Source organism: Leuciscus leuciscus, assembly GCF_965113295.1.
Source record: "Leuciscus leuciscus genome assembly, chromosome: 1".
Classification (NCBI taxonomy): Eukaryota; Metazoa; Chordata; class Actinopteri; order Cypriniformes; family Leuciscidae; genus Leuciscus; species Leuciscus leuciscus.
In genome coordinates, this window is record NC_138725.1 from 49,781,005 (window position 1) to 49,807,860 (window position 26,856).

The 26,856-nt window shown below is 38.9% G+C and overlaps 1 protein-coding gene and 1 long non-coding RNA gene across 7 annotated transcripts in view; one reads left to right on the top strand and one right to left on the bottom strand.

Moving 5' to 3' along the window:
* Positions 1-26,856, top strand: part of septin9a (septin 9a) — an 83,918-nt gene that overhangs the window by 6,968 nt on the left and 50,094 nt on the right. Inside the window, exons 2-3 of one of the 6 annotated variants that reach the window (XM_082180388.1) lie at positions 992-1,093; positions 23,703-24,383. In XM_082180388.1, coding sequence (XP_082036514.1) covers positions 992-1,093; positions 23,703-24,383 — 783 coding nt within the window. Of the gene's footprint in view, positions 1-991; positions 1,094-3,861; positions 5,066-12,133; positions 14,454-23,702; positions 24,384-26,856 lie in introns of those variants that run through there. The other 5 variants (XM_082180389.1, XM_082180390.1, XM_082180391.1 and 2 more) reach the window with 5 other exon arrangements.
* LOC309510514 lies at positions 9,560-11,744 on the bottom strand. The gene is made up of 2 exons (XR_014210378.1): positions 10,890-11,744; positions 9,560-10,724 (listed from the first exon to the last, which is right to left on the bottom strand). It is a non-coding gene; the product is annotated as an uncharacterized lncRNA (long non-coding RNA).

Sequence of the window (26,856 nt, forward strand, 5' to 3'; positions counted from 1 at the left end):
TGCTACCACAATTACAGTAATGAAAACAATACTCTTATGCATTACGATTATAAGAATTAGGAGTTAAAATGTACTTATCATGAGAGTAAACAAGTTTTATTTCATTATTTATTTTGATTTTGAGGTTAAATATCATCTGGACGTGTTGGCCCACTTATAGAAAGGCATGATCACATTTACCAGTAGCATTTCACATCTCAGACGTACAGCATGACCTACATTACAGTTCAAACCTGTGCAAACGAATTTGGCCTTTACAGTTTGACCTTTTGAGTCATCTCTGTATCTCACTGGCGTGAGTTATAAACACTGTCACATTGCAAAACTCCATATTGAAAACATTTTTTGTAAGATGTCTGATACTTCACCATGTCTGATACGTCACCATGAAATCAAAATGGACAATTCTATTTTTTTTTTATGGGATATTGCAAAATTTACTGTAAATGATTTATCCGTGGACATCATGTATTGTAATTCATGTGCCCTCATAATATTTCATGAAAATAACTTCCCCTGCCTCTTGCAGCAACATCTCTTCTCTTCTCTGATGATTTACTGGCGTGATGGCGGGACAACCTGTCACTCACATGACATCACATCACATCACGGCAATTGCAAACCACAACCATCCAATTAATTCTGATGGACAAAATCAAGTCCATAATCTACGTTTTTTCTTGTTCGAGAAGCTGTTTCACTTGAATATCAGTCATAATAGAGAGGACAAGACTATTGCAACTTCCGTTTCATGCTGACTTTAATCCTGCCGAAGGGTTCTATTGCCAGCCTAGATTTCAAAAGACAGCAAAAAATCTGTTCAAAATCCGTCTCTGTGTTTGTGACCCATCTGACTTTATTTTACAGACACATGCCCTTTATTGAGTGGGCCGAGCTTCAATGCTCTGATGTCTTTTCCCAAAACACTATATCCTTCCTCCTAAGCAGGTCATTCTGATACATGTTTCCATTATGTCTTCTGTGCTGACAGGCATTGCGAGGTCCACCAGTGGCAGGCTGAGGAGGCCAGAGAGAGGAGAGGCAACAAGTCCTACTGGTACTGGTACTGGTACTGGTACTGGTACTGGTACTGGTAAGTGTTCACATTCACACATGGGTTTGCTGTTGTTGATTATAGTGATGATACACTAAGTAGTTTCACCAAAAAATGGGCCACAGATCTGATCTGATCTGTGGACAGGAGGAAAAAAACCTGTTAAATGCAAATAATAAAATGCAACTATACAATTATGTATAGTAAAATTTGTTAGCTTTTAAAAGGAGGAGGAACCTCTGTTGTTGATGATGTCAAATGCTGTGCGTCCAATTAAACTGTAGAGTACATTGGACCATGGACAAACCTATCCAAGAAAAAAATGCGATCCAGACTACATTTGATATGGGTTTGCAGCAAGAATAAATATGGTTTACGCATTATGCTGATCACAGTTTGTTTAAAGTGGTGAATTATCGGCTGATGAACATCTTTAAAACTATTAAAATGTAAAAGATGTTTGAAAGCCAATTTGTTCATATTATGTTAGTTATTCATTCAAAATAAAATATATTAGATAATAGATATTAATACTAATAATAATCTTTTTTATTTTTGTATTAGTTTTATTATTATTACTGCACACAAAAATAAAGTGTATACTGTATGTATGCGTTGGTAAAAGGATCCACTGCATTGGACATTAGGATTTGAATTATGATTTACAATGCTTGTAACTTAAAAACACAGCTGTTCGTGGAGTGCTCAGAGATAGACTACAGTTAATGGAAATCTGTCATGACCTGTAAGGCATTTAGTTTGTGTCACGTGTTCATGTGTTTTCCGATTCATGTGTGTAGTTCTGTTCTAGCGTTTTTTGCTGTCGGTGTGTTAATTAGTTCTCCATTCCGTGCCTGTGTGTCTCCTCGGTTACAGATTTGATTAGAGTCCTTAGTTCAGGTGTCTTGTTTGCTAGTCTCATTAGTTCCTCTGTTTGTGGTGTACTTAAGCCCTGTGTTTAGTCCTGTCTAGTTGTCTGTCTATGTTGATATATACTTGGTTGTTCTGTTTGTGTCTTTTAAGTTCTCATTTGAAAGCCACCAGTGATTGAACGATAAGCAATTTTTGGAACCATGGTGGATTTCAAATTGATGTCCAGTGTAATATGGATCTTGAAGCAAAAACCAGTAGAGAATCAGTGTTTTAGAGTCATAGGCTACTGATCGAAATTAATGATAAAAATACCTAAATGTGTTTTTGTAAAGTGTAATTGAGTTTTTAAATGTGTGTGCCCGTGTTTGGGGCGCAGTGGTTAAAGCAGCTGTCTATTTGGTTTGTTTTCTTTGTAAGAAGGTTATATATATATATATTTAGAGAGGGAGAAAACCACAAAGAGCACTGTTGTTGTGCATCTATTGCCATGTCTCAGGAAGCGTTCTCTCGCCTGTGTGTGTATGTGTTATCTCACCACTGAAGCATCCTCTCTCTGCGGGAAACGCAGACTGCTTTTGCAATGTCAGCACGTCTGCATATGGGGGCTGGTTGAAGATCCAGAGATCTGCCTGACAGACTTCACGAACAAAACATACACATAAACACATGCTCATGAATGACGCACACAAGAGAAAGAATGCTAATTAAAGCAAATTCTGTTTGTATGCTGTCCAGGCAGTCACAAATTTCAAACCTGTTTTACTCTTACATAAAACTTAAAACAGATTTCTTCAAACTGTGTATGTGTGGTTACAGGTATGTGCATGTGGGTTTTTTTTTTTTTTTGGTGTGCTAATGTGTGTCAGCCATCAGAAAACATAAAAAATAACTTTTTAGAGAAGCATAAAGATAAATGTAATACTAATAAACAAATTCAGTCTTATTTAAGTTATAAGTTTTTGTTATTTTAATGTAGTGTCAAGTTTACTTTTTTCCTATTTATGTAAGTGTGAAGTTGTAACGCTTCTTATATATATGTGTGTGTGTGTGTGTGTATATGTAATTGAGAATATACAATAAAGTTAAAATATATAGCCTAGAAGTATTGACTTTTGGTCACTGACTTGCTGTGGAAAATGTCAACATGTTTTGTCTTCATGCTTTGCACTTAACAAACATGACATGTTGTTGATTAGAAAGTATATCCTGGCGTCACCGAGTCTGAATGTCTACTTAAAACAGGAGACGTTTGGCTACTGATGTGTGTGTATAAGATGCCAGAAGTCCTTGAAACTGTATTTAAAGCACACACTGTGCTAAACATCTTTGACCGTATTGAGTTCTTAATAATAATACTACTAATAATAATAGCTTATATTTTGGTGGAAAGACGTACAAAAACCACTAAAGTGTACGAACACCTCTCATCCACTGGCATCCATTAAAAAATTATTCCTCCCCAGATTGGCGTGACTATATATAATTAAATCATAGCCTTTGCAATTTGATAATCACACCAAATGGCAAGTAAAACTGTTTCATATAGCCATCGCCAAATTTTACTTGCATTTGGCGCTTGACAAGCGTTCATTTAGGACCCTGGCTGAGATGGGTGTCCTGCACACAGTGTCGCTAACTCTTGAAGTGCTGTCAGATGCAATCCATGAATGAAATATCTGAAAAGACAGCATTTTGCAGTTTGTTTAGTATTTTTTTAAAGGCCCTTTCATGATTCACATGGGTCATACTTCTCAGTTCGGAAATTACGGAAATCCATATAAAAACATAATTATTCATAACTATTACCGTCAGTTATTTACTAATCAAGCCCAGTAATCACTTTTGGCCACATTTCGGAGTATTTTAAACAGCCTTATCGATCTGTTAGCTCTTCTGAGTGGACTGGAGTGTGTTGTATGTTGCTAGCAAAGCCTGTTGCTATGGTAATACTATGACACAACCTCTCTTTGAGGGCTGAAATGTCATGTGTTTGGGAATTTAAGGCTGTGAGTCTGGCAGTGGGTGTAGATCTGAATACTCTCATAGAGGCAGTATTGTTCCTGTGTTAAGAGGCCTTCAGGGAGAATGCTTTACAAATCACTATTTTACAAAGTACCAGGCTACAAGCGCAAGACATCTGTCAACTTATAACATATTGGCATTTGTTAATCAATATTATTTTTGCGTTTTCTATCTTTTCTTTATTATATGCATCAGTATGAATATTATTGATAAATAGGTCATTTAATTAGAGTACACTATCTATGTATTTATGCTATGAGTCAAGGGAACCTGATCTTGGCTGGTGTATTTCTTCACAAGTATTTAGGCTCGTCTCCCAGCTGCTTGCTTTGCCAGATGACCCTGCAACCCCCCAGAAAGGAAAGCCAAAGGTCATTCCCACTTCCTGAACAAAGACACATCATCCTGACTCCAAATGCTTTCAAACAGAGGTCTGCATTTGCTCTCGTTGAGCAACACAAAGAAAAACGAAGGAATCTGCGTTGTGTGTCTTGGCTGTACTTGAAATTAGGAGCGGCAGGCAGTGCATGAAACTGTTTGTCTACGGTCTGAGTCAGTGTTCAGATGTTTGTTTTCGATCACAGGGGTGTGATGTTGGTCACGTCTATCTCCTCGACCTTTCTCTCGTGACTCACCAGAGCCCTGAGGAAAATCAGAGGGCAGTCCAGGATTCCTCAAGCCGCTGAGAGAAGATATTTTGGGACGAAATACTCATATCACATGGCCTTGGGTTTCCATCTTGTACACAATGCTGCCTCAGTGTCAGAGGACTCAGAGAGAGAGAGACGGACACATAAGGGAGGACAGTAAAAGCAAAAAAGCAAGAACGCTCCATATGATCAGCACATGGGCATGCCGTAATTCTGCATCCGCTCATTATTACGGCACACGGAAGACATTAAACCAAGAAGATTGGAGTAGAGTTAAAGAGAGAGGAGGAGAGAGAGAGAGGGAGGGAAAAGCCAAAAGAGAGCGAGGGAAAGCAAACAAGGAGGAGAAAGTGTTGGTGCGCTGGGAGAGAAACAGGAAGTCCAACAAAAAAAGGTTGGAGGAGAGACAGGCTACATGTGGCAGAGGAGGGTGTGCGTTTAGCCATGGAGGGGGACAAAATTGCAGGTAAGAGACCGGCACGCCACCTTTGGGACACGACCCAAAGAGATTCTCACATGCTGAAGTCTGTTTTCCGCTCTTTTCCATTGCTCTGTAAGATTTTTATGGCAGTGGTCAAAGTTTGTTGCTTTAGCTGGGATCTGTCACTTATGGAGACTTTGCTTCTTCACACATTTTGTAGTTAAAATTGGATTCATCTCGCTTTTTTTTTTTCTTTATTTTTTTTTACCAGATATAGCATTTACGCTACCACTTTTGTCCCTGGAGGCGTTGGTGCTGCAGAGCAATGTGCGTTTGTAAGATTTTCCATTGACAGGGCTGGATTTTCCATAGGCTTTGACTGGAAGAGGGAACCCGCTCATCAGGCTGTGACAACAGCCAATAAAGAGAGCTGTGTGTGTGGATGAAACTCTCTGTATCAGTGCTGTGGTGTGCTCTGCACTGTCAGCACACAGGCTTTTTGTAAATGTGCCAAGGACTCTAAGAGAGGTTCTGGTGGGAAGAAAAAAACAAAAAAAACAGCACTGTGCAGCACACACAAAAGTTAATATAGTATATAATACCGGCCTTTATCCTTTATCTAAGTTGACACACCTGGTGCCCCGAGTGAGAGCCAGAGCCAGGATAAATATATGAGGAATGACCCTTATGATCTCAGTGATCTCACAGCGCAAGTCCCAGATCACTTCTGAGATAGTTAGACATCAGTCCAGGTGGGTCTATAATGGATTTGGCAGAAACTGGGAAAGAGAAAAGCCACAAATCGGCATGATCTTAATGTGGATATTTGTATGTGAATTGTAGTTCTAGCACACATCGTATGTTTGCATAGACATAGAAATGTACATTCATAATGTATTAACAGCATCAAAAACATATGCCTTTTACATTTATGCATTTTAGCAGATGCTTATATCTGAAGTGATATACAAAAGAGGAACTAAGCAATTAGTCACAGAGGTAACAATATTCATAGTGTACAATGCCAGGTTTTTTTTAGAAAGCTAGACTAGAAGAAAGGTCAGAGGTGAAATGCAAGATTATAGTTAGTAAAGTAGTTATAGTTAAATAGTTAGTGCTTGCGAATGAAATGTGTCTTAAGCTGCTTTTTGAAAGTTGTGCTGATCAGACAGAGGTTGGCAGATCATTGCACCAGAGGGGAACAGAGAGGGTGAAGGTTTTGGAGAGCAACTTAATGACTTGTTGTGAAGGAACTTGGGTTTAATGGGTTTAATGCTGTAGGTCGATTTGAGATTTGATCAATGAGATTAAATATGTTTAACTGCATCACTTTTTGAAGGATTAAACTCTTTTCAAAAGATTCTGTCACTATACCCAAGCCTAAACTTTAAAATATCAAATAGAAGTGTCTTAACAATAATTTTATCTTGTTTGCCTTTTGTTTTGTCTTTTGAGATTTACTGCTAAAAATGACTAACACACCATAAAATCATCATTAATGTAATTTTTCTATCCTGAGTTTACAGAAACCATACTTGAGTAAATTTATATAATATTGTGACTAAAATGATAGTGACTATACATTTATCTGCATATTATATTTTGTTGTCAAGTTGTGGTAATCCTATGGTACTTTTTGTTAGTGGAAAGCTAGTAAGTGGTGTAAGCAGAGCTGAATGAAAAAAAGAATTAAGAACATAGAATCAGGGAGGTGTAGATGGAGAGACAGAGAGAGAGAGAGAGAGAGAGAGAGAGACTAAGAGTGATGAAAAACAGGAAGGGGTAAATGTGCAGTATGTGTAATAGGTCACACTGTCTTAGGGTCTTCGGTCATATCAAAATTTCACAACCCATGTTTTTGTCCACTGGAATTTTTGGTGAATGATTGACACAGTACCCACTACATATTTCCCAGGCTATATTCTGTTACTGTTAGTCTCATTTTCATTTGTGTCAAATGAAATAAGATGTCTACACTGACCATGACTTGTGATGATGGAAAGATGGAAAGGACTATAATATAATATATTTACAACTGTCCGATTAACCATAATGCAGTGTTCTCACAGAATTTAACAGTAAAAAATTCCTTAAAAACATGTCCAAACTCGAGCCACTTCCTCAAATAAAAAAAAAAAAAAAAAAGTCTTCAACCCACTGTTTTACAAATTTTAACTTCATCATGCTTCATTCAGCTAAGCTTTATGGCTTCCTCTCTTTTATATTTTACTCATGAAAGATAAAAGAAATGATAGAATGAGAATAGAAAACAAAAGGCATTGGACAATTCAGAATGGCACGGTTCATAAGTCATTCATAAGTCATACAAACAATGAAATATGATGATGTGATTGATCCTTTTGAGGGATGGTATCAGGTCTAGTCTTGTCCAGAAACTGTAACTCTTGCTGTATTTAGACTCACTAAACATGTTCTCTGTGACTCTTAAGTTTGTCAACTCCCTATATATATAGAGGAGGAGAAAAAAATACTGTTACTGTGTCAAGAAATGTAGTTTTAAGAGTTTTTCAGGCGAGAATGTAGTTGTTTAAAGCTCAAATCTGTGGTTTACTTTTGAAATATAGCGCCTATTTCAAAATTTGATCTGCCGTTTTCGGAGTTGTGAGATCCAGTCGATCTCCGGGCACTCGGCGCTCATGTACCCCGCCTGGAACAGCCTTACCTTAGTTAGTCCTTCTGATCTTTGCCGCTGGCTCTGATGTCTACCATTTACCATTTATAGATTTACCAGCAGAACGCCTCCTCCTCCTGGAGCAAGAGGAGCGTTCCCTCATGGACCACACAAGGGATTTTCTGGGCCTGCCGTGCTTTACTCACTAACCTGACCGCTCCCTCTGTGTGTTCCACTGACGCCTGCCCAGAGATGGTCCTTGAGGGACTTTTGTGAATTATGTGGAGTGGGTGCTCTTCCGCTCATTTTGTATGGAAGCCCATTTCCACCACATAAAACAAAATCATCTTTTTTTAATCATAATTATGACAAAGTCGAAATTCCGATTCGTTCGTCATAATTATGACAGTCAAAATTAAGATAGTCGAAATTAGGACATGGTCATAATTATAATTGAGATAAAAAAAATCTGAATGTCTTTCTATTTGATAATTTTGACTTTTTATGTCATAATTAGGATTTGCCAAGGTATGATTTTTTCCCCTTATGCAGCTGAAATGGGCTTCCATATTTTTAAGTTTGAATATTTTTATTATTTATTAAATTCAGATCCCCTGCCCTAAAGGAGGACATCATATCCTGTTGCCCATATTCGTTGGGCTATAGTGCATTACCGCACCTTTAAGATAAACACATCGCACTTGGTACAGTCAGGTGCTGACCCTGAATTTGAATAGCATATTGCAGATTATATATTACTACATCAATATATAATATCCTTTAATCTTATTATTTATTTTATAATGAATCTAAATATACCAAGGGTGTTTATACCAACAGCGTCTCTTGTCTGTCAACATCAGCTAAAAGAGCAGAGTTGTCACCAGGGCCTCAGATGTATAAAACATCATGTACTTTATAAAACTCCTTCACAAAAGGCCAAAACAAGATGAGACAGTGAAACTTGTAAATGAAAGCAAAAAGACCCTTCAGCAGGACCCCTTTGGTGTGTGAATGTTTAAAGCGGAAACAGCCTTCCTGTTTACATGCAAACAATATCTTGTGAAGGTAGGACATAAAAGCTTTGGGGTGTGAAGTGAAGTGAGCTGTTAAACTCAAGTGCTAACAGTTTTTTTTTGTTGGTCGTGTTTAGTACCTGGTATTAATACCATTAGTATTATTATTATAATAACTACATTTTTAGTAAATGGTAAAATAGTATTTAAATACTTTTTTTATACATGCAGCACACACACGTGGTTTACGGCAACTCTCCATATAGGCATAATGGTTTATTCTGTACAAACTGTATATTCTATCTCCTTACACTAACCTTACCCCCAAACCTACCCATCACAGAAAAATTTCTGCATTTTGTGAATTTCAATAAACACCTTTTAGTATGTTTTTAAAAGCCATTTGGTTTATGAGGACACAGGAAGTGTGGAACACAGGACATGTTTATGTTGTCATACCCATGTCATTATACACATTTGTGTCCTCATAAACCACATATACAGTACAACACACACACACACACACACACACACACACACACACACACACACACACACACACACACACACACACACACACACACACACACACGGACACTCACTTGTTTGTTTTATTTCACATATCTTTTTAGATAACTGGTAGGCTATCAATCTCAGACAGGTTTTCTTAGGTCAATGGAAAACCTGAGGTTACGAGGTTACGAGGTTGTTCCACATTATTAAGTAATGCCTTGCACTTGACCACTTGTCTACTTGCATAACGTATTTCCTCTATTTGGCCCAAGTGTTCAAGTAGGCGCAAGTGTGTGTAGAACTTTTGATTACTCGATGGGACACACTTATAGTCTTTACTATAGTGTTAAAGTGTTTACAGAGCTTTTATTTATTATATTTTCAATACTTTGCATTTTAAAATAAACTTCTACATGTCTGTTCAGTAGTCGCTATGTATCTAACAGAAGACACACATTAAAAGTTGTGGTGCTTCTAATTAAGTGATAAAAACAGTTGCAAATGTTGTACAAAATAGGCCTACACATACCATATTTGCACCAATAAAATGTGCAATACTTTATGTTTTTACTACATAATTATATGTAGCTGTCTAATTAATTTAAATTACAGTGGAATGTTTTCCTCCACATCTCGCGATTTCGGTATCCCGAACATAATGCATGATGGGATACGCTTAGCCACACTTAGATAGTGTGGGTTTAGTGTGCATTAAGGGCACTGCACTTTGGCATTTTTAAGACATGGGACAGTTTTCCGCACTTACTTCCTGTCGCGTGCAAGTGCTCTCAAGTTGCCAAGACCGCAAGTGTGGGTATTTGGACAAGACATAAGTCACAGTTTTCATGCAATATGAGGAGGAAGAAAGATCTTTCTGAAGATAAAAAGCATGAAATTGTGCAATGTCTTGCAAAAGGCATGAAAACAACTAATATTTTTACGAAAACTGAATAGAGATTGTTGAACTGTCAAAAGATTTGTGAGTGATTTAGAGCACAGAGGAAGGCCCTGTCCCAAATGGCACACTTCATATGTACTTCAGGTCTTGTGGAGTTACAATGGCTGCCGCATGCGCGTGTCCGTTAAGTCCATGAGACTGTAGGGTGTCCCATTTGTTATTTTAGGTTTCAGAAGGCTGCTTGTGAGCGCCCCCTTTGCGGTCGATATGCGCCCTCGATACGCACTCTTCCCAACAGTCTATGGCTGGATCCCAAATGGCACACTCCGGCCTTGTGGACCTCCTTCTAGTTTACACTTGGTGACGTAAGGAAGTGCAGACCTAATGGGCGCTGGCCTCGAGTCCACGAGGGCATGCGAAAGTGTATTTTGGGACAGGCTTGATGACATCATGCCACCGAAAGTCAAACAGTCACGAAACTCCTCTCCTCATTTATCTGATTGGGCGTTCGCAATGATTCCTGGGTAGGTAACTCGTGTCAAACCGTTATTTGAAGCCGCTGGTGTCTCTGGAGTCTCAAGAACCTCTCCATGCAGGCTAGCATTTGTGCAAAAAGTTGCATTTCAGTCAGCCCTAACCAAAGCTCTCACATATACACCCATACATACACACACACACACACACACACACACACACACACACACACACACACACACACACACACACACACACACACACACACACACACACACACACACACACACACACACACACACACACACACACACACACACACACACACACACACACACACACACACACACACACACACACACACACAGCTTTTTTTTTTAAACAACTTGTAAACGTCTAAATTCACTTTTGTTTCAAAAATCTGAGGAGGTACCTGGCATGATGCTTCTGGACAGATTCCAGTGCCTTTCGAGGACCAATTTTACAGGCACATTCTACTGCTCCTACATTTCTACACTCACCTGACAAAGCTGAAAGAGTACATCTGAGCAGCGGCGGCTGATGAAAAATATCTTAGGTGGGGCTGTGCCATATTCAGTCAGTTTCAATAGTCTGGTAACTATGGGAGCCAGGTCTTTTAGCGTTGTGGCTCCCAGGTTGTGGAATGCTCTTCCTCTAGACATCCGTCAAGCATCCACCCTTCTCTCCTTCAAAGACCTCTTAAAAACACATTTTTTTATCTGAATATTACTCTTCAGCTCACAGTCTTTAAACTCTACCTTGTTATGGATATGTTATTTGTTTGAATCTTTAACCTAACTTTGTAAGTGACTTCTGTATATTACTTTCTGCCCTTGGTATTTCTATCTTTGATTTTGAGGTTTATTTTGTTCAATTACTTAACCTATCTTTGTAAAGTGACCTTGGGTGTTGGAAAGGCTATATAAATAAAAATTCGTATTATAATTAATAACCACCCAAACACAATTTAACACAAACGGCAGGACACCAGTACTCTGTGAAAAAGTAATTATTTAATGCCAATATTAAAAGGTTGAAGCATTCTTACACAAAAACAAACATATTGCACAAACTTTCCATTTGCATTTGAAATTGAGCTTAAACAATTTACTTATTTATCTACACCAGTTCCCCTTGTGGTGGACATGTTGAGCACAAAAGGCAATGCAAGAACTGGACAGTGACATCAAATTATATAAATCTAATTATATATATATAAATCTAATTATACATATATATATATATAGTGATATAATATAAGTGATTAATTAATTAGCTGATTAAAAAAAAAAGTATTACAGTACCTGCAACAATTTTGAGTGATTTTTCAAGCAAATATTCCACAACATGTAGCCTACAGTAAACAGCAAACATAGTATTAAAGGGATAGTTCACCCAAAAATGAAAATTAGCCCATGATTTACTTACCCTGAAGCCATCCTAGGTGTATATGACATTCTTCTTTCAGACGAATACAATCAGAGTCATATCAAAAAATGTCCTGGCTTCTTCCAAGCTTTATAATGGGAGTGAATGGGTGTATGTCTTTGGAAGTCCATCAAAGCGCATCCATCCCTGATTAAAGTGCTCTACACGGCTCTGCGGGGGTCAATAAAGGCCTTCTGAAGTGAAGCGATGCGTTAGTGTAAGAAAATGATCCATATTAAAACTTTATCGTCTAAAATAACTCGCTTCCGGCAGACGGCCGTACTCATCGATTTACGCCAAAAGAGAAACCCGCACTAGCGCCCTCTATTGACCAGCCGCTCCTGTGAACTCCCTTACGGTCTGGGTAAGAGACCCTCTCCTGAAGTTCTGCTGCTGCTGAAGGGTGTTATGGGGTCCTGGGAGACGACGGCAGTGCAGATAGCCTGACTGGTAATCTAAAGGCAGTGTGTAAACATGCAGAGGCTCAGGGAGGAGGAAAAGGACACCGAAGCTCTACTTTGCTTCTAAAATCAGAGTTCAACAGATAATTTATAGGCCTACACATCAGGAGAATTAGCAACAGAGATGCAACATCACATGCCACTTACAGGTCCCACCTAAATGGAAGCTAATACTGAAGTGATTGTTTACATTTTCCAGTGTCAGGGATATCTCTCTCTGTGGTATGTGAAATGAGTTATGGCTTCAGACAGAACGTGTTTACAGAAGCCTCTCTCAGCCTGGTACAGCTCTCCATAATATAACAAGTGAGATCTCACCATCTGAGAAAGAAATCACAGGGGTGTTAATTATTTCATTTCAGTTTTTGCATGCAAGAGGTGCTAGAATTCAGAATTCATATTTTGTGTGTTATAGCGATATCTAGTGGTTATACTGCTCTTTTTAATTTTATGAAAGACCAATTCTGGGAATTTTTGAGTGTATGATGGTGTGTGAATGTTGTATAGAGTTGTGTATGTCACAGATGACTTACTGATATAAAAAAATACTTATTATTTAGCTACAAAAAGGAAATAAATGAATGATTACAGAAGTGAAATTGTTAAATCCGAAATATAATTTCAGACTTTAGGAGAAAATGAATTATGCTCACTTCTGAGTAGTCTTTCTGAATAATAAGCAAATGAGCTAGGACTTATGGGTGTAAAAGTACTTCATTAAATGAATATTCATGAGTCAGGCTGACAAGGTTAATACCATGTTCCCCCTGAAACTTTTCAGATTGTTTCTATACATTTAACAGGATCTCGTCATCTTTTCCCCTAATGGATTTGTGTGTGGTGTGTATATGGTGTGTTTGCAAGTCTGTATACAGAAGGCCTGGTGTTTGCATTAGACATGCCTGAAGAGCTGTGAAATCTGCTGTATGATTAGTCACATACAGCTTGACTTTCCTGTTTTTGTAGGCTCTGGCCCATGACACTTTAGGCCTCAGTGCAACATCATGCAACCACCATCTAGTGTTTACCATCAGCCAGAGAGATTTACTTCTGGGAGACGTAAAAAACCCAACAAACCAGTCATACAGCGCCATATCTGCAGTTAGCAGATCGAATCTGTAAACAAAACCAGCTCTTCAACTCGGTAGCCATTGAACAAACAGAGCCGTTGATTTCTGGATGAAATGAAAAAGTGTGCCGGTGGTTCAGAAGAAGGTGTGGGCAGAAATGCAGCCCTGATGGAGTCCGAATTAAAGATGAGGTCACTGATTTATGACACCCTGTGGCCTCAACTGGTCCTCCTCTCTGTTATATGAGGAGCGCTGGTGGCCTCTGGCAATAGATGTGTGCTCAAATTCAGGAAACTACTGGGGAAGCCGCAAGCGCAGACGTGCTCTCCTCAGGGATTCTGATGAAATATGTACCGCTGCTGCCCTCCACTTCTCGCACGTACCGTGCTCTTCCAACGTTACACACAATCTGAATGAGTTTAAAATAAAAATACTCACGGTATCTCTTTTACGATTTCAAAAGAGCCTCGTTTCAGGGTGTACGGGGGCGTGTTGGAAAGTTCAATTTGAGCATTCACTCAAATAACTCACGTTAGAAGCCAAGCAACTCGGTCAGAGTGAGAGAGGGAGGAGAGAGGGCAGGAATGAGAGAGTGAAAGAGAGCGAGAGGGGGTGGGGGGTTGTCATCAGTTTCTCATTCTGAGGTCTGCTGCGTTCAGAGAGCTGGAGGAAGTGGGAAAAACTTAGTTGGTCCTTTAAGAAAGTCGTGGGCTTGGATCTGGGGACCGCTCTGACTGCTTTCTCTTTTTTCCTCCCCCCGTTACCTCCTAATTTGGGATTTGTTTGGGAGCTGGAGAGCACAAAGTCTGTGAGAGTTTCGCCTTACTGGGAAAGGTTGCTTTGATCCAGCAGATTCAGCTTCAAAATGTCTGATTCCACTGTCAATCCGCATTTGGAGGGAATAATCTCAGACTTTGAAGGTTTGTGTTCATTTTTTTTATAGGATTCTCTCACATTTTAAAAAGAAAACGTTGAGTTTTAAAGTACAAATCTTCTGTTTCTATATCTTCCTTGTGCTGGAGTCTCTCTGTTGTCTATAGCTGAGTGTGCCGTGGATGTGTCACACAGGTCATGTGGCCGTCTACAGCTCTGTGTGTATTTGTCATACACAGTATGTGCTATTCACTCTTTTCTGTGTGCTGTACACACAAACAGTCATGCATGACAGGAAACGTCCTCACTGCACTAACACGAAAGCAACACTAACCATCACTGACTGCGACTATGAGGATCACACCTGGCTGCCGTCCGTTCGTCCTGGACACCTCCTTGAGATTCACGTCTCTGTCTTTCATTTTTTCCATCGCTGTGCTCCTGGCATTGATTTGCTCTGTCATCCCCCATTCCCCCTTTCCTCTCGCTTTTCCTCTCTCAACACCTCTCATCCAGCTGCGAGAGACCCTGACAAACGCACACGCCTCTAATAGACAAGACGTATTCCCACTTGTCTGGCTTTTTCAGCGTCATCACTTATTGAGTCACGGAATGCGTTTTGAGACAAACATCGGGAGGTTAGAGGACGAGGAATGGCATGCGGGTGAGGGCAGGGTGGTCTTCATAAGTAAGCTGATGACCTGGGTCACCCGGATGAGAGGCTTTAGCTGTGCACCTGGCTGCTGCTTCATGGATATACCACTTTGTCTCAGACAAAAAGAGATGCTTTTGTCCAACAGAGTGAATGGATGAGAGGCTGACAGAAAAAGAGGCAGACAGTGTGCTCTGGCTTTGAGCTAAAACTTACAGACTCACAGAAAGCGCTGAATTCTGCGGGTGCCGAAAATGGAGGGTTTGCCAGACATCGAGTTCTCAATTTAGATGCATGTTTACGAACCTTGTGTGTTTTTGACAAAGCCAGACATTTGACTAACCTGAAAAAGGTCTGGTCCACATTGCAGATTATTGTGGCCTAGAACCGTGTAAGACAGGGAATATTCTGGGTGATTCTAATAAGCCATTCAATATTTTCATGTTATGGCTGATAACAATAAATTATGTTTTATTAACAAAGTTCGGGAGGAGCACATTCAGATAATAAACCGAAATTAACACAAAAGCAATTAATCAACCAATTGCCAAATAAGAGGTATATATACAGCAGACTTACCTTAACAGCATCCCTCCACCACCCCATCTCCTCACTTCTAGTCCTAACTAAACTACTCTTACTACTACTTCTAGTCCAAAACATTGTTTTATACTGTACAATACGATATTCATTTTGAGATTTGCTAAATATTAAATTTAACAGTTAATAAATAATTAGTGTTTTTAAAGATTAATTTAAAAGAGAGTGTTAGATGACGGCAAAGGTAATCTAAATGTACAAATAGTGAGCATGAACAGTTAAATACTATTTAGAATAGTATGATAAGTTTAAAAACAAGTTAACATTGGTACTTATATATTGTGAATCTCTAATAATATGTAAAGCGACCAAACACAGTTTATTTTGTTTTTATGTGCCGTTAAGGGGCGGAGTTATCTTGAATAGACTGGTATGAAAAAAATAATTTAAATAAAGTGCAGCTGTCTTAGAAAATGGTAAGACGTTTTTTCGTTTTACAGAAAAAATTGGAATAGAAACAAGTAAAAAACAAATGTAAAAAAAAGATACAAATTTGCTACTAAGAAAAAAAAAAGTAAAAATTGCTTCTAAGCCAGCAAACTGGATTAGAGGTTTATAAAACTAGAAAGTATTTTCCTGTTTTGTGTGTGGTATGCAACAGACTGTCAGCGGACTCTGAGCTGAGACTAAACCAATTCAGACACATTCATTCAATTCAGTGTCATTCATAAGTAAACACTGGAGCGAGAGTGCTTGGATGATTGATAGAAACATATTTGTTCATTTGTTTGTTCCCAGACTACGACAATTCTAGACCAGCCCAAGTATTTATGTGTCTCTAAATGAATCCTGCCGGATTGCAGAGTGCTCTGGATGACCTAAATTGGCAGCTTTTGGTCATTTTAGTGACACATGACAGCTATTTCAGACTGGGACTCGTTACATTGCTAACAAGTTAGACATCAGCACAGGAAAAGCACTCACATTATACTGCGACCAAACCACTTTCATGTTGTTGCATGTAAAGCTAAATGTTGTATCTAAATTCATCATCAGGCGTGGCTATTTGAAGAATGTAAAGGCAGAACTGACCACAGTATAAAGAGAAGTATGCACTTTATAGTGTGGTTCTGTGCAACATTACTTCAGGGTTGGAAAAGTGTCTCGCTGCTATATTAACAAAGACCATTAGCTTCAGTTAGTGACTAGTGAATAAACAAGCAAATGCTTTTCAATTCTATGGTAACCTTCAAGTGAAGATAGGGAAATCTGTTCAGTATTGTTAAAAAACCAGCATGAATTTCCTGGCCGGTCTAGCTGATGAACTAGCATATCGTTTTCTAAACCTAGCCGGTGACACACTTGTCAACCAACATGTTCTTCTTAAGAAGAAGAATTTAATGTTAAAAATAGCTCACTAAAAATGTCTTGCTAGCTAAGAATCCTAGTTGGAAACCTGTGCACTGCATATGCTAGTCTTCTTAGCGGGTTAGCGGCTCCCAGAGCAATTCAATGAGATGCTATCTGCTAGCAGTGTCTCCTGCTAATGACATCACATCACTTACAGCCTAATGCTGTTTTCACTCTTTCAGAGAAGGCCTGACTGAGGTTGGGAACGAAGCAATAAATGACTTCCCTTTATTCAGTGCTGGCATCCGCACATGGAAATGGGCTTAATAAATGAAGCTCATAACTTATGAAATTCATAGCTCTACTTTTGAAGTGAAAACATATTGATATACTCCCTGGAAGCGTGCTATGTGCATGTGTTATGGTGAGCAGTCACATGACTGAATTTTATGGCTCTCTGTAACTGAGAGGATATTAAAAGTTCTCATTTATAAAACATTATAGTTCACCCCCCAAAAAATTGTCTTTACTTACTCACCCTTAAAATTGTTTTATACATGTATGAGTTTTTTTCTTATGTTGAACACAAATTAGTTATTTTAAAGAATGTTGGTAACCAGACAGCCTATTATGGGAGTCACTGGCTACCGTCATCTGTCTGGATTATTTTTTTTAAATGAATGAACTATAAAGAGCTGTATTTTCATGCAAAATCTGTCAATTATATAAACACAATGCCACAATCACACTGACCAACACTACTTTATTTGCCCCTGGTTTCACAGACAAGGCTTAAGCCTCATCCCAGACTAAAATTAATGTTTGAGCTGTTTTGGAAGCAACTTGCATTGACATATCTTAAAATATGTCTCTGCCATTGTTTTGTCTCAAGATGCACACCAGTAATGTTTTTTCCAGGGCATGTTTATTAAAGCTACTTAAATGTCCCAATTGAACTAAGGCATAATCCTGGCTTAATCTAAGCCATGTCTGTGAAATCAGGCCTAGGTGTTGCATTAGTCAATTTATCAACTTGCTGATTATCCAGTTGGAATAAAAAGTAAAATTTTGTTGCTGGTTTTAGCTGGTCTAAACTGGTCAATAGCTGATTAACCAGTCATAATGTTCTAAATAAGCTTGGTTGTTATAAAGGGATAGTTCACCTAAAAATGTTTCAGTTACTCACCCTCCTGTCATTCCAAAACCTTTATGACTTTCTTTATTCTGTGGAAAATAAATATTTTGAAGAATGTTAATTAGGTTTTGGTGCCCGTTGACTTTTATTGTATGGACATCAACACTGAGACATTTATCAAAATACTTTCTTATATGCACAGAAGGACATGACAACATATTTGGGTGAACTTTCCAATTGGGTAATCAACTAGTCGTGAATCACATGACTTGAGTTGCTTCACATGACTTCAGTTCTACATCTCCATCAACTCTATGTCACACTGTAGCTGCATTGCTATAGTTTTGCACAGGTACCTGTAACCTGGAATTAAGTGAAAAGTGAAAAGAGCATCACATTATAAGCAAACCACACTGGTGCTGCAGACATTTAAGATGAAGATCATTTTGAATGTTAGAAGCCAAAATTTCTTGCAAGCCACCCTAAAACTGTTACCAGGAGGCTTGAAACCGTTATCGAGTGGGACACGATTGTCTTTTGCACCATGTTGAATCTGGCAATGGAGATACGGAGACGTTTGTTTCCCACCTGCATCATCTCTGTTAACAGAGCATTGGACTTGCCAGAAACAGAAAAGACTGTTGAACCTCAACCTGTAAATAGTTGGCTATTTTCTGGACAAATAATTGATGATACATACAGTACAACCAAACACAAACTCTTGCTTCCATAGATGTGCATATGTTTGAGCATAGGGAGCAATCGCATCTGTGTGCGTTTGTATGTACTTGTTTACTCAAAGCTGCAGCTGTGTGTACTGTGGGAGAGAGAGAGAGGGCTCTTATGTGTTTTTGTGCTGCCCATTTCCCACCACAGCCCGAGGCTGCGTCACACAGCTCCCAACTCTCGCAGATCAGCAAGGCCAAACATATCATTACAGAAGAATTACACTATCTGTTTGTATCCTTTTGTTTTTGTCGGCACATATCTCAAACACCTCTGATTCTCTGGCAGTATGGGGTTGAGCTGCTAAGTCTTTTTTTCTGGTTGGGAAGATGGGACTGTGCTAATTATGACAGATTGTTCTTTAGATTATAGTTGAACTGTACTAATTTCTGGACCAAATATAGCTATCAAATTACCAACTTTCATTTTAGTTAGTGCCGCTTCACTATTGCAATTGCTCATACTTTGGAGCGAAACTTGAGGAGACACAGGCTCTTGCTTTTTGATCAGACTTATGATTTTTGTCTGCTAAATATTAAAATGGACAAACATATCAGAGATTTAAAAATGCTCAAGCTTTTTAAAGCAGGATGGATTCTGATGGGCTGTCAATGTTTTTATTGTTCATCAGCTAAAAAAAAATCCAATGATACTGTTCCTTTGTGCTGCTATCAGTACAGTTGTGGTGTGGACTTTCCTGTCCACAGCTTTCCTGTAGCTCAAACAGTAGAGCACTGGTGCTTGCAACGCCAAGGTCATAGGTTCGATTCTCAGGAAAAGCAAGAACTGATAAGAATCTAAATGTGTACCTTGAAATGCAATGTAAGTCGCTTTGGATAAAAGTGTCTGCCAAATGCATAAAATGGACTGCTGTTCTTCTAAATTTAAAAGTTTATATCTTTAACTTTATCATTACAGTTATCACCCATGTGAACAAGCCATAAACCCTAACCCTACATAACATAAAGATTTGTATTAAAACTTGTACTAAAACAGTAGGCTAAACAACCACCTTTAACCCATAACATACTAGCATCTTCCTAGCAACTGGATAGCAATGGGCTAAATCAGGGTTAGGCAAGTTCGGTCCTAAAGAGCCGCTGTCCTGCAGAGTTTAGCTCCAACCCTAATCAAACACACCTGAACAAGCTAATCAGTGTCTTCAGGATTACTAAGGCTACAGGCAGGTGAGGGGTTTTTTCAGGGTTGGAGCTAAACTCTGCAAGACAGTGGCTCTTTAGGACCGAACTTGCTACTTAGAACATCTTAGCAATTGTATAGATATGCACTAATGATGGTTTAGAACAGGGGTGCCCTGTGTTTGATTAGGGTTGGAAATGAACTGTGCAGGACAGTTGATCGGCAGGAGCAGGATTGGGCACCCCTGGTTTAGAACAACTGCATATAGCAACCATCAAGACGATAAGGAAAGAAAGACCACTGTTTATATTACACAAGGGAATGAGTATTGCACAGACAAGCACAGAAAGTGTATATGAAAATCTTCAGAAAATGTAAAAATCTGTTCACCTTTTACAGGAATGGATTTTTCGTAAATGTATTTGATGCAGGCATTTCAGTGCGTTTTGTGATTTGGATCTTTTGGATGCTCTAAATAGTTTCTGAAACCACAGATAGACTGAGGTTTATTTTTCAATGTCAGACACCATTGGAGCTCTCATCAAACATGTCTAGCCAGCTTACCCTGTCAAAAATACACATGCACCACATTGAGAAGAGGATTCTTATGTAAGAGATCATGTGCTTGGTTTGGCTGTAGTGCACTGTATGTTTTTTATACTGTACTTTATACAGTCTAAAAGTGCAGAGCGATGATAATGGACTACACAATAACATCTGTCTGTAATCATTCACTTCCTGCCTGTGCATGAAAAGGTTGTTTGAGGACAGAACGTAAGATCGATTAATCCTGTTGTATATCAAACTATAATGATTCATATGTGTATACTTCTATATAGCATGCTATGCCAAGCATATTACTGCCTGGACTAAAAGGAACAAGACTGACAATATCTCTTCCTGTTTAACACCCATTCACAATCATACACTGAATCATTATCCTGCCCCAGGGAATTTGTTTTTTGTTTGTTTGTGTGTGTGTGTGTGTGTGTGTGTGTGTGTGTGTGTGTGTGTGTGTGGACTGCTACTAAAGTTGTGTTGTTTGTATCTGGCACCATTTTAATTCAGGCTCACTTTGATGACAGGAAATGACATCATTAGGTCATAGCTTTAAAGAAAGCCCCCTCTGAAGATGAGACATGAGAAAATGGTCATTCTGTCCTCTGACTCATGAGAAAAAGTAAACCAGTTCAAAACAACTGTATGTTATGAGCTTGAATGTACCGTATCACATATCCAATCAAAACACCAGTGGTGTAAGAAAAAAATGAAAAAACTTTCACAAATGAATCAAATGCCTGGCAGGCCTCATTTCCATCAAAGTGCAAGGGATACTGTAAAACAGGACCATCAGCTTCCATCCTGTCCTGCTGACCGGAGGTTTTTTTTCCTGTGTGTTGGAAGAAACTGGATCCATGTCCATTGGGTTCAACAAGTCATTTTGTGTTATGATAAGCATGCCACCAAAAAGCATGACGTAAAATGCTTTATAATTCACCTGAATAATAAAAAAAATTAAGTTCAAAATTCATATCATATTTATATTTTATTTTATTTAAGATTAATTTAAATGAATGACAATTATTTGTAATTGTTTTAGTTAACAATAACAACACTGCTGTGAATTAAGAGCATCCTGAGCCTAAGTCTGTTGCATGTTCAAGTTTTCAAGATGGTTTAAGAATAGAATTAGCCATAGAATAGGATATGCAGGTATACTCTTGATTTTCATATTTTTTTTCCCCACAGCTGGCTGCATATCTGATCGTGCACAAACAGCTATCGTTTATTTCTCATGAATATGGCTGCCAAATAGAACTTCAAACACTGATCCTCTCCCACACTTAACTTAGATCCAGCTATGAATTTGATGCCTTGAAGTTTGTATAACGCAAAAAGCAAGAATCGCAAAGGCCCTTTTGCATCCATCCAGCACTGACTACAGAAAAACTAAACTTGCTAAACTATGATTTTAGAGTAGCTTCAGTTCAGAGAGATGCCAACAAAAGGTTACAGTAAGTAGATTATACTGTTTATTTTACCAAACTGCTGCTTCAGTCATGAAATAGTCGCTGAGCTTCAAAACCATGTGTAAAAATGAGATGCTATTAAGAGCAGTGCCAAGCAGCCATGCCATTCTACAAAAGAGACGGAGGGATATGTGGGTTAATGTTTGTACAGACCAACTGGATGGGATAGCAACCACTTACTTACTAGGCGTAGCGCTGCTGTTGGTCATTACTATACTGCTGTGTCTGTGCATGACTCGAGTGTCTAGAAATTTTCTGGGGATTAGTACAGACATATGTACTGAGCGACCAAGCATGCCATTGTGTGTCTGTTTCTGTCAAGCACCACATTGCAGATAATTGAAAAATCCAATCTTAAGGCTCTCCAGCTCCAGTTTCAGAAACTCATCAATGTTTGCACTCTTAGCTATAGAGGAAAACTTTTTGTCTTGATGCAATGTCAAAAATCTCTCTGTAGTGTCAGAAATTAACCAGGGCTTAGGACAAAACTGATGCAAAAATATGTAATGGCAATACATATACGGTGAATTATACTGTTTTCTATCAATTATATATATATCATATTTATATATTTAGCTTTCTATGAACCAGACATTTCTTTGATTATATTGTATTATTATTTGAGTTTGGATAGGTTTTTCTACTCCATCAGACACCATAGTGACCTACAATTACCTCATAATTGTAAAAATAAATATATATATATTAATATAAATATATGTATCGAGAAAATCATAATAATAAAATAATGTTCTAACACTCCTACTGTTTGCTAAGTGCACAAGTAATACAAGAAGATAAGGAAAGAAAGCCCACTGTTTATATTAAGAACAAGATGCCTGGCCACGAAAATATTTCATAGTTTAAGAACTATGACTCGACAAAGAAAAATGGATTCAGTGATTATTTTACGTCATCGCGTTGGCCTAATTCCCATCATGTGGATCCTGAACGCTCAAATAAAGTGCATAAACAGGCTGTATGTAGGCCATATATCGCTGTTTATTAGGTTTTATGTTTTTCTTCCGTTAAATGTAATCAATAAGAGTGTACCTTTATTGTACCTACTACATGCATACAGCAGTTCTCGGTTTAATGACTCGGTTTTTGGTTCCCACTCGGACCGATTCAATGAAGAACTGTTTGTGAGCCGACTCATTGATTCAAAAGCACGATTTGGTGAGGAAGGCGCGAGCTCTCTCAAACTGCAGCTATGTTTACGAAACATTTGAAACGTGTGAAATCAGGTATTTTAAAATACAGAAAGTATTTCCCTTTTTCAACCAGACAATAGCCTACTCTTTAAGCTTATTTCCCAGCGTAAAATAAACGTTTGTTTCGGCGTCTTGTTACATTTGTTACAGAGTTTATTGCGACTGTGCGAACTTTGTTTACATTTTTAAACCATTGAAAAAGGGTTTTACATTTTACGCCTTTTCTACCAGTCAACTCAAAAATGATGGACTGATGATTATATCAGTCTTTCTTCTTTTATTTTTATTTAGGCCTATAGGCTATATTTATTTTAGTAAGGCAACTGTGTTCCTGTTTAAAATATGATTTAGTTGTAGGTTTAGTTAGTATAAATCCTACCTAAACATAACTAAAAATAATTATTTTAAGTATAAATAAATGTATTTAGTTAGTTATCTATTTTAAGTAGTTTTTCTGTTTTGAGTTTTGAAAGTTGCCTGGTTTTTATGCACATTTTTGTTGTTCACAGCACTAAAGAGGTCATTTGAAGTGGAGGAGGACACATCCACAAACCCTTCTCCTATTTCCCGTAGAACAACCAACCCTCTACGTTCCTCCACCTCTTCTACAAGCAGCCGCTTCTACGACGCGAGATCCCTCAACTCCGAATCCACCTCCAGGCATGCTTCAGATTCCTCCTCCAACCAGCGCTCTCCAAAGTCCAGCCTGCGGCGCATGGAGTTATCTGGGGGCCGCATCCAAGACACTGGGTCACGCAGGACAGAGCTCTCCATCGACATCTCCTCGAAGCAGGTGGACAGTTCACCCAGTCCCGGTATTGCCCGCTTCGGCTTAAAGAGACCTGAGGTCTCGCTCCAGAATAAAACCACAGATGCGCCAGTTCACAGAAGGGCTGAGGGTAACCACAGCAGACCCCAAGAACCTCCAACACCCCCTAGGAGAGCTGACCCGCCAGTTTCTACATCCCGGATCCCAGAGCTGTCCCAGAGGCGAGCAGAGCCTCCAAGCCCTCTTGAGATCTCAGCTCCATCTAGACGGGCTGAGATGCACATTAACAGACAGCTGGACACACCGACTCCTGCAAGGGAGTCAGAGAACAGCTTCACCTCGGCATCCAGCATCACTCCTACCTTCAATGAATACAAAACCCCTCCATCAGTACATGAAGCCCCTGCAAGGCCTCTAGAGAGTAAGTCACATGTGCTTTTTCATTTCTGAATTGCTGTCTGGCTAGATGCCTACATGATCTGCATCTAGCTAAGTTTCCGTATTATATAATCAGCATAGCAAGTTGAGTGTAAAGTGAAATTTCAGCACTATTTTTCGAAGAGCATATTGTGCTTACATTTAAGCAAGAGCATCGACTGTCTGTAAAAAGTAGTTCACATGGTGAGACGGGTACTTGCTATCGGAAAAAGTCGCGATTACGAGCTTGTCGCATTCAAGTGCCTTGTTGTCAGAAAGAACAGGAATCGTGGAGGACACCAGGTTTATTCTTGCTTATTTATTTGGAAAATTATATTTAGCATCTCATTCATTAACAAACATTCACCACGCAATCTAGATAGTCAGCTTGCTGACGATTCTGGATTTTCGGTTAAATGCAGGCTATGTTTGCTGTGTATGAAGTATACAAAATGCTTCAAATGATTATTCAAAAATGTAAAAATATAAAGTTAAGGTAATGAAGCTGTTGTCGGTGCGCTGCCCATGAGGCTGTTGGCACCCACCATGTCCAATTTTTAAGTAGGAAATTATTCGGATAGCACGTGAAGGCAGCATAACCCCTAACCTTCATGCTTTCATGACCAATTGTAAAGACCTTTCAGCAAGCCCTATACCTTTCGGCATGCCCATTACTCCGGCCTGCAGATACCCACACTTGCACATGGTTGCACTTGCCACAAATTTGCAGCACTAAATTTGTGCAGTTAAATTAGTGCACTAAAGTAGTGCAATTAATCGCAATATGTTTTGGTATTTTGTTGAAAATGATAAGTAGACCTAATTAGATTTGTGTTGTTACCTTGGTTGGTTTAGGGTTGGACAGCTTTTCATATTCTTCATATTCTGTGCGTTGGTTTGTTCAAAGTAGATACAGGAAGTTACTTTTCTATTAAGTTTATCTTTAGGGGGATTTTTAGCTTTTATAAGGTGATTTTTATTTTATTTATTTTTTCCTTTCCTTATGAAATGTATGTGTCATCTTTACGCAGTTTTTGTTGGTTTTTGCGAAGGGATCCACCCCTATTTTCATGTTTTAATTAAATTTTAAATCCCAGATCATCCACCCAGACTTTTGAACCCCACAGTCAGTTCTAATGGAATCGAGGTGTGCCAAAGATTAGTGTTTTGAGAAGCTGGGGCCCATGAGAACGTCTTCTTCCTAAGCACTCTTCAGGTTGAGTAGTGATCAAATCACACAGAATCCCAGCCTATGGTAATGAGAAAAACAGAAACTCCTCATAGGAAAGAATGTTGGAACTGTATCATTTAGTGAGATCAACAGATCTGATGCATTGTTTTAGTACTGGATCAACACTAAGATTATCGAGATTCCTTTTAGGCAGTAAAGAAGAAATATGAAAACTTTCCAAAATTTGGTGTTGCTGTTTCAAAGTTGAACGTAACCCAAGCAATGGCTATTTTTGCACTCATTGTACTGGAAAGGCCTGTTTTTGGGGGTCAGTATTAGTTATTCTGAGTGCAACACTGGCTTAGAAACCATATTCCAAAGTCATGACTAAAGACTGTGCATTGAGCCAATCTAGGAAAAGGTTAGTGAAGCTTTAAAGCACCAAATAAAGAAGCATTTATGTAAATCTTGAACACAGAAACAATAGTTTTTCTTAACCTTGTGCTAATTGTCATTACCTTTCTATATTTCTCTCAAAGTTAAAGACAGCTATGAAAATTCTGTCATCAATTACTCACCCTAACGTTTGTTCATCTTTGAAACGGTAGCTTAATCCAAAGCCCCTTTCACACAGAGATTCCGGAAAATACACGGATAAAGTGACCCGGGATTTGACCCGGGTTCGTTTGATTTTGGTTCATTCACACTGCCAGTGATTTTCCGGAATCAGAGGTTCACACACAACCCGTAAAAATCCCGTAAAGACACGTGACATCGATGTGACTTGTAATGTCTCAGCAGCGTCTTAAGTTTGCTTATGAGCTCCGATTTCTCTCTCGAGAAACCACGGTTGCGCATTTTTTTCTCTGATTAGATCATAAACTTGCGCATCACCGTTTCACAGCTGGCGGCGCTTCAGCGTCATCACTACGACACGGCATTATTACGGCTTTTGTTCACACAGCGCGCGTTCCGGGACTGAACACGGCAATGTTACTAGGTCCCGACCCGGCATCGATCCCGGCATCAATCCCGGGTCGTGTTTGCGTTCACACAGAAGGCGCTCTGGCAATTTGCCGGCAATTTCCCGGGTTCAAAGCGCTGTGTGAAAGGGGCTCAAGAGACTTCATATGATGGACAGATTTCATTTAGGCTTTATTCATGTATAAAATAGCCTACATCAAATACAATCAATGGAATGCAGTATCAACCGTACATGGATGACATGGAAGAACAGACCTTGCTGGTTCTTTCACGTCAAGCAAGCAAGATTGACCTTTTGTTTTTGAAACGTCAAAGTTTTGGT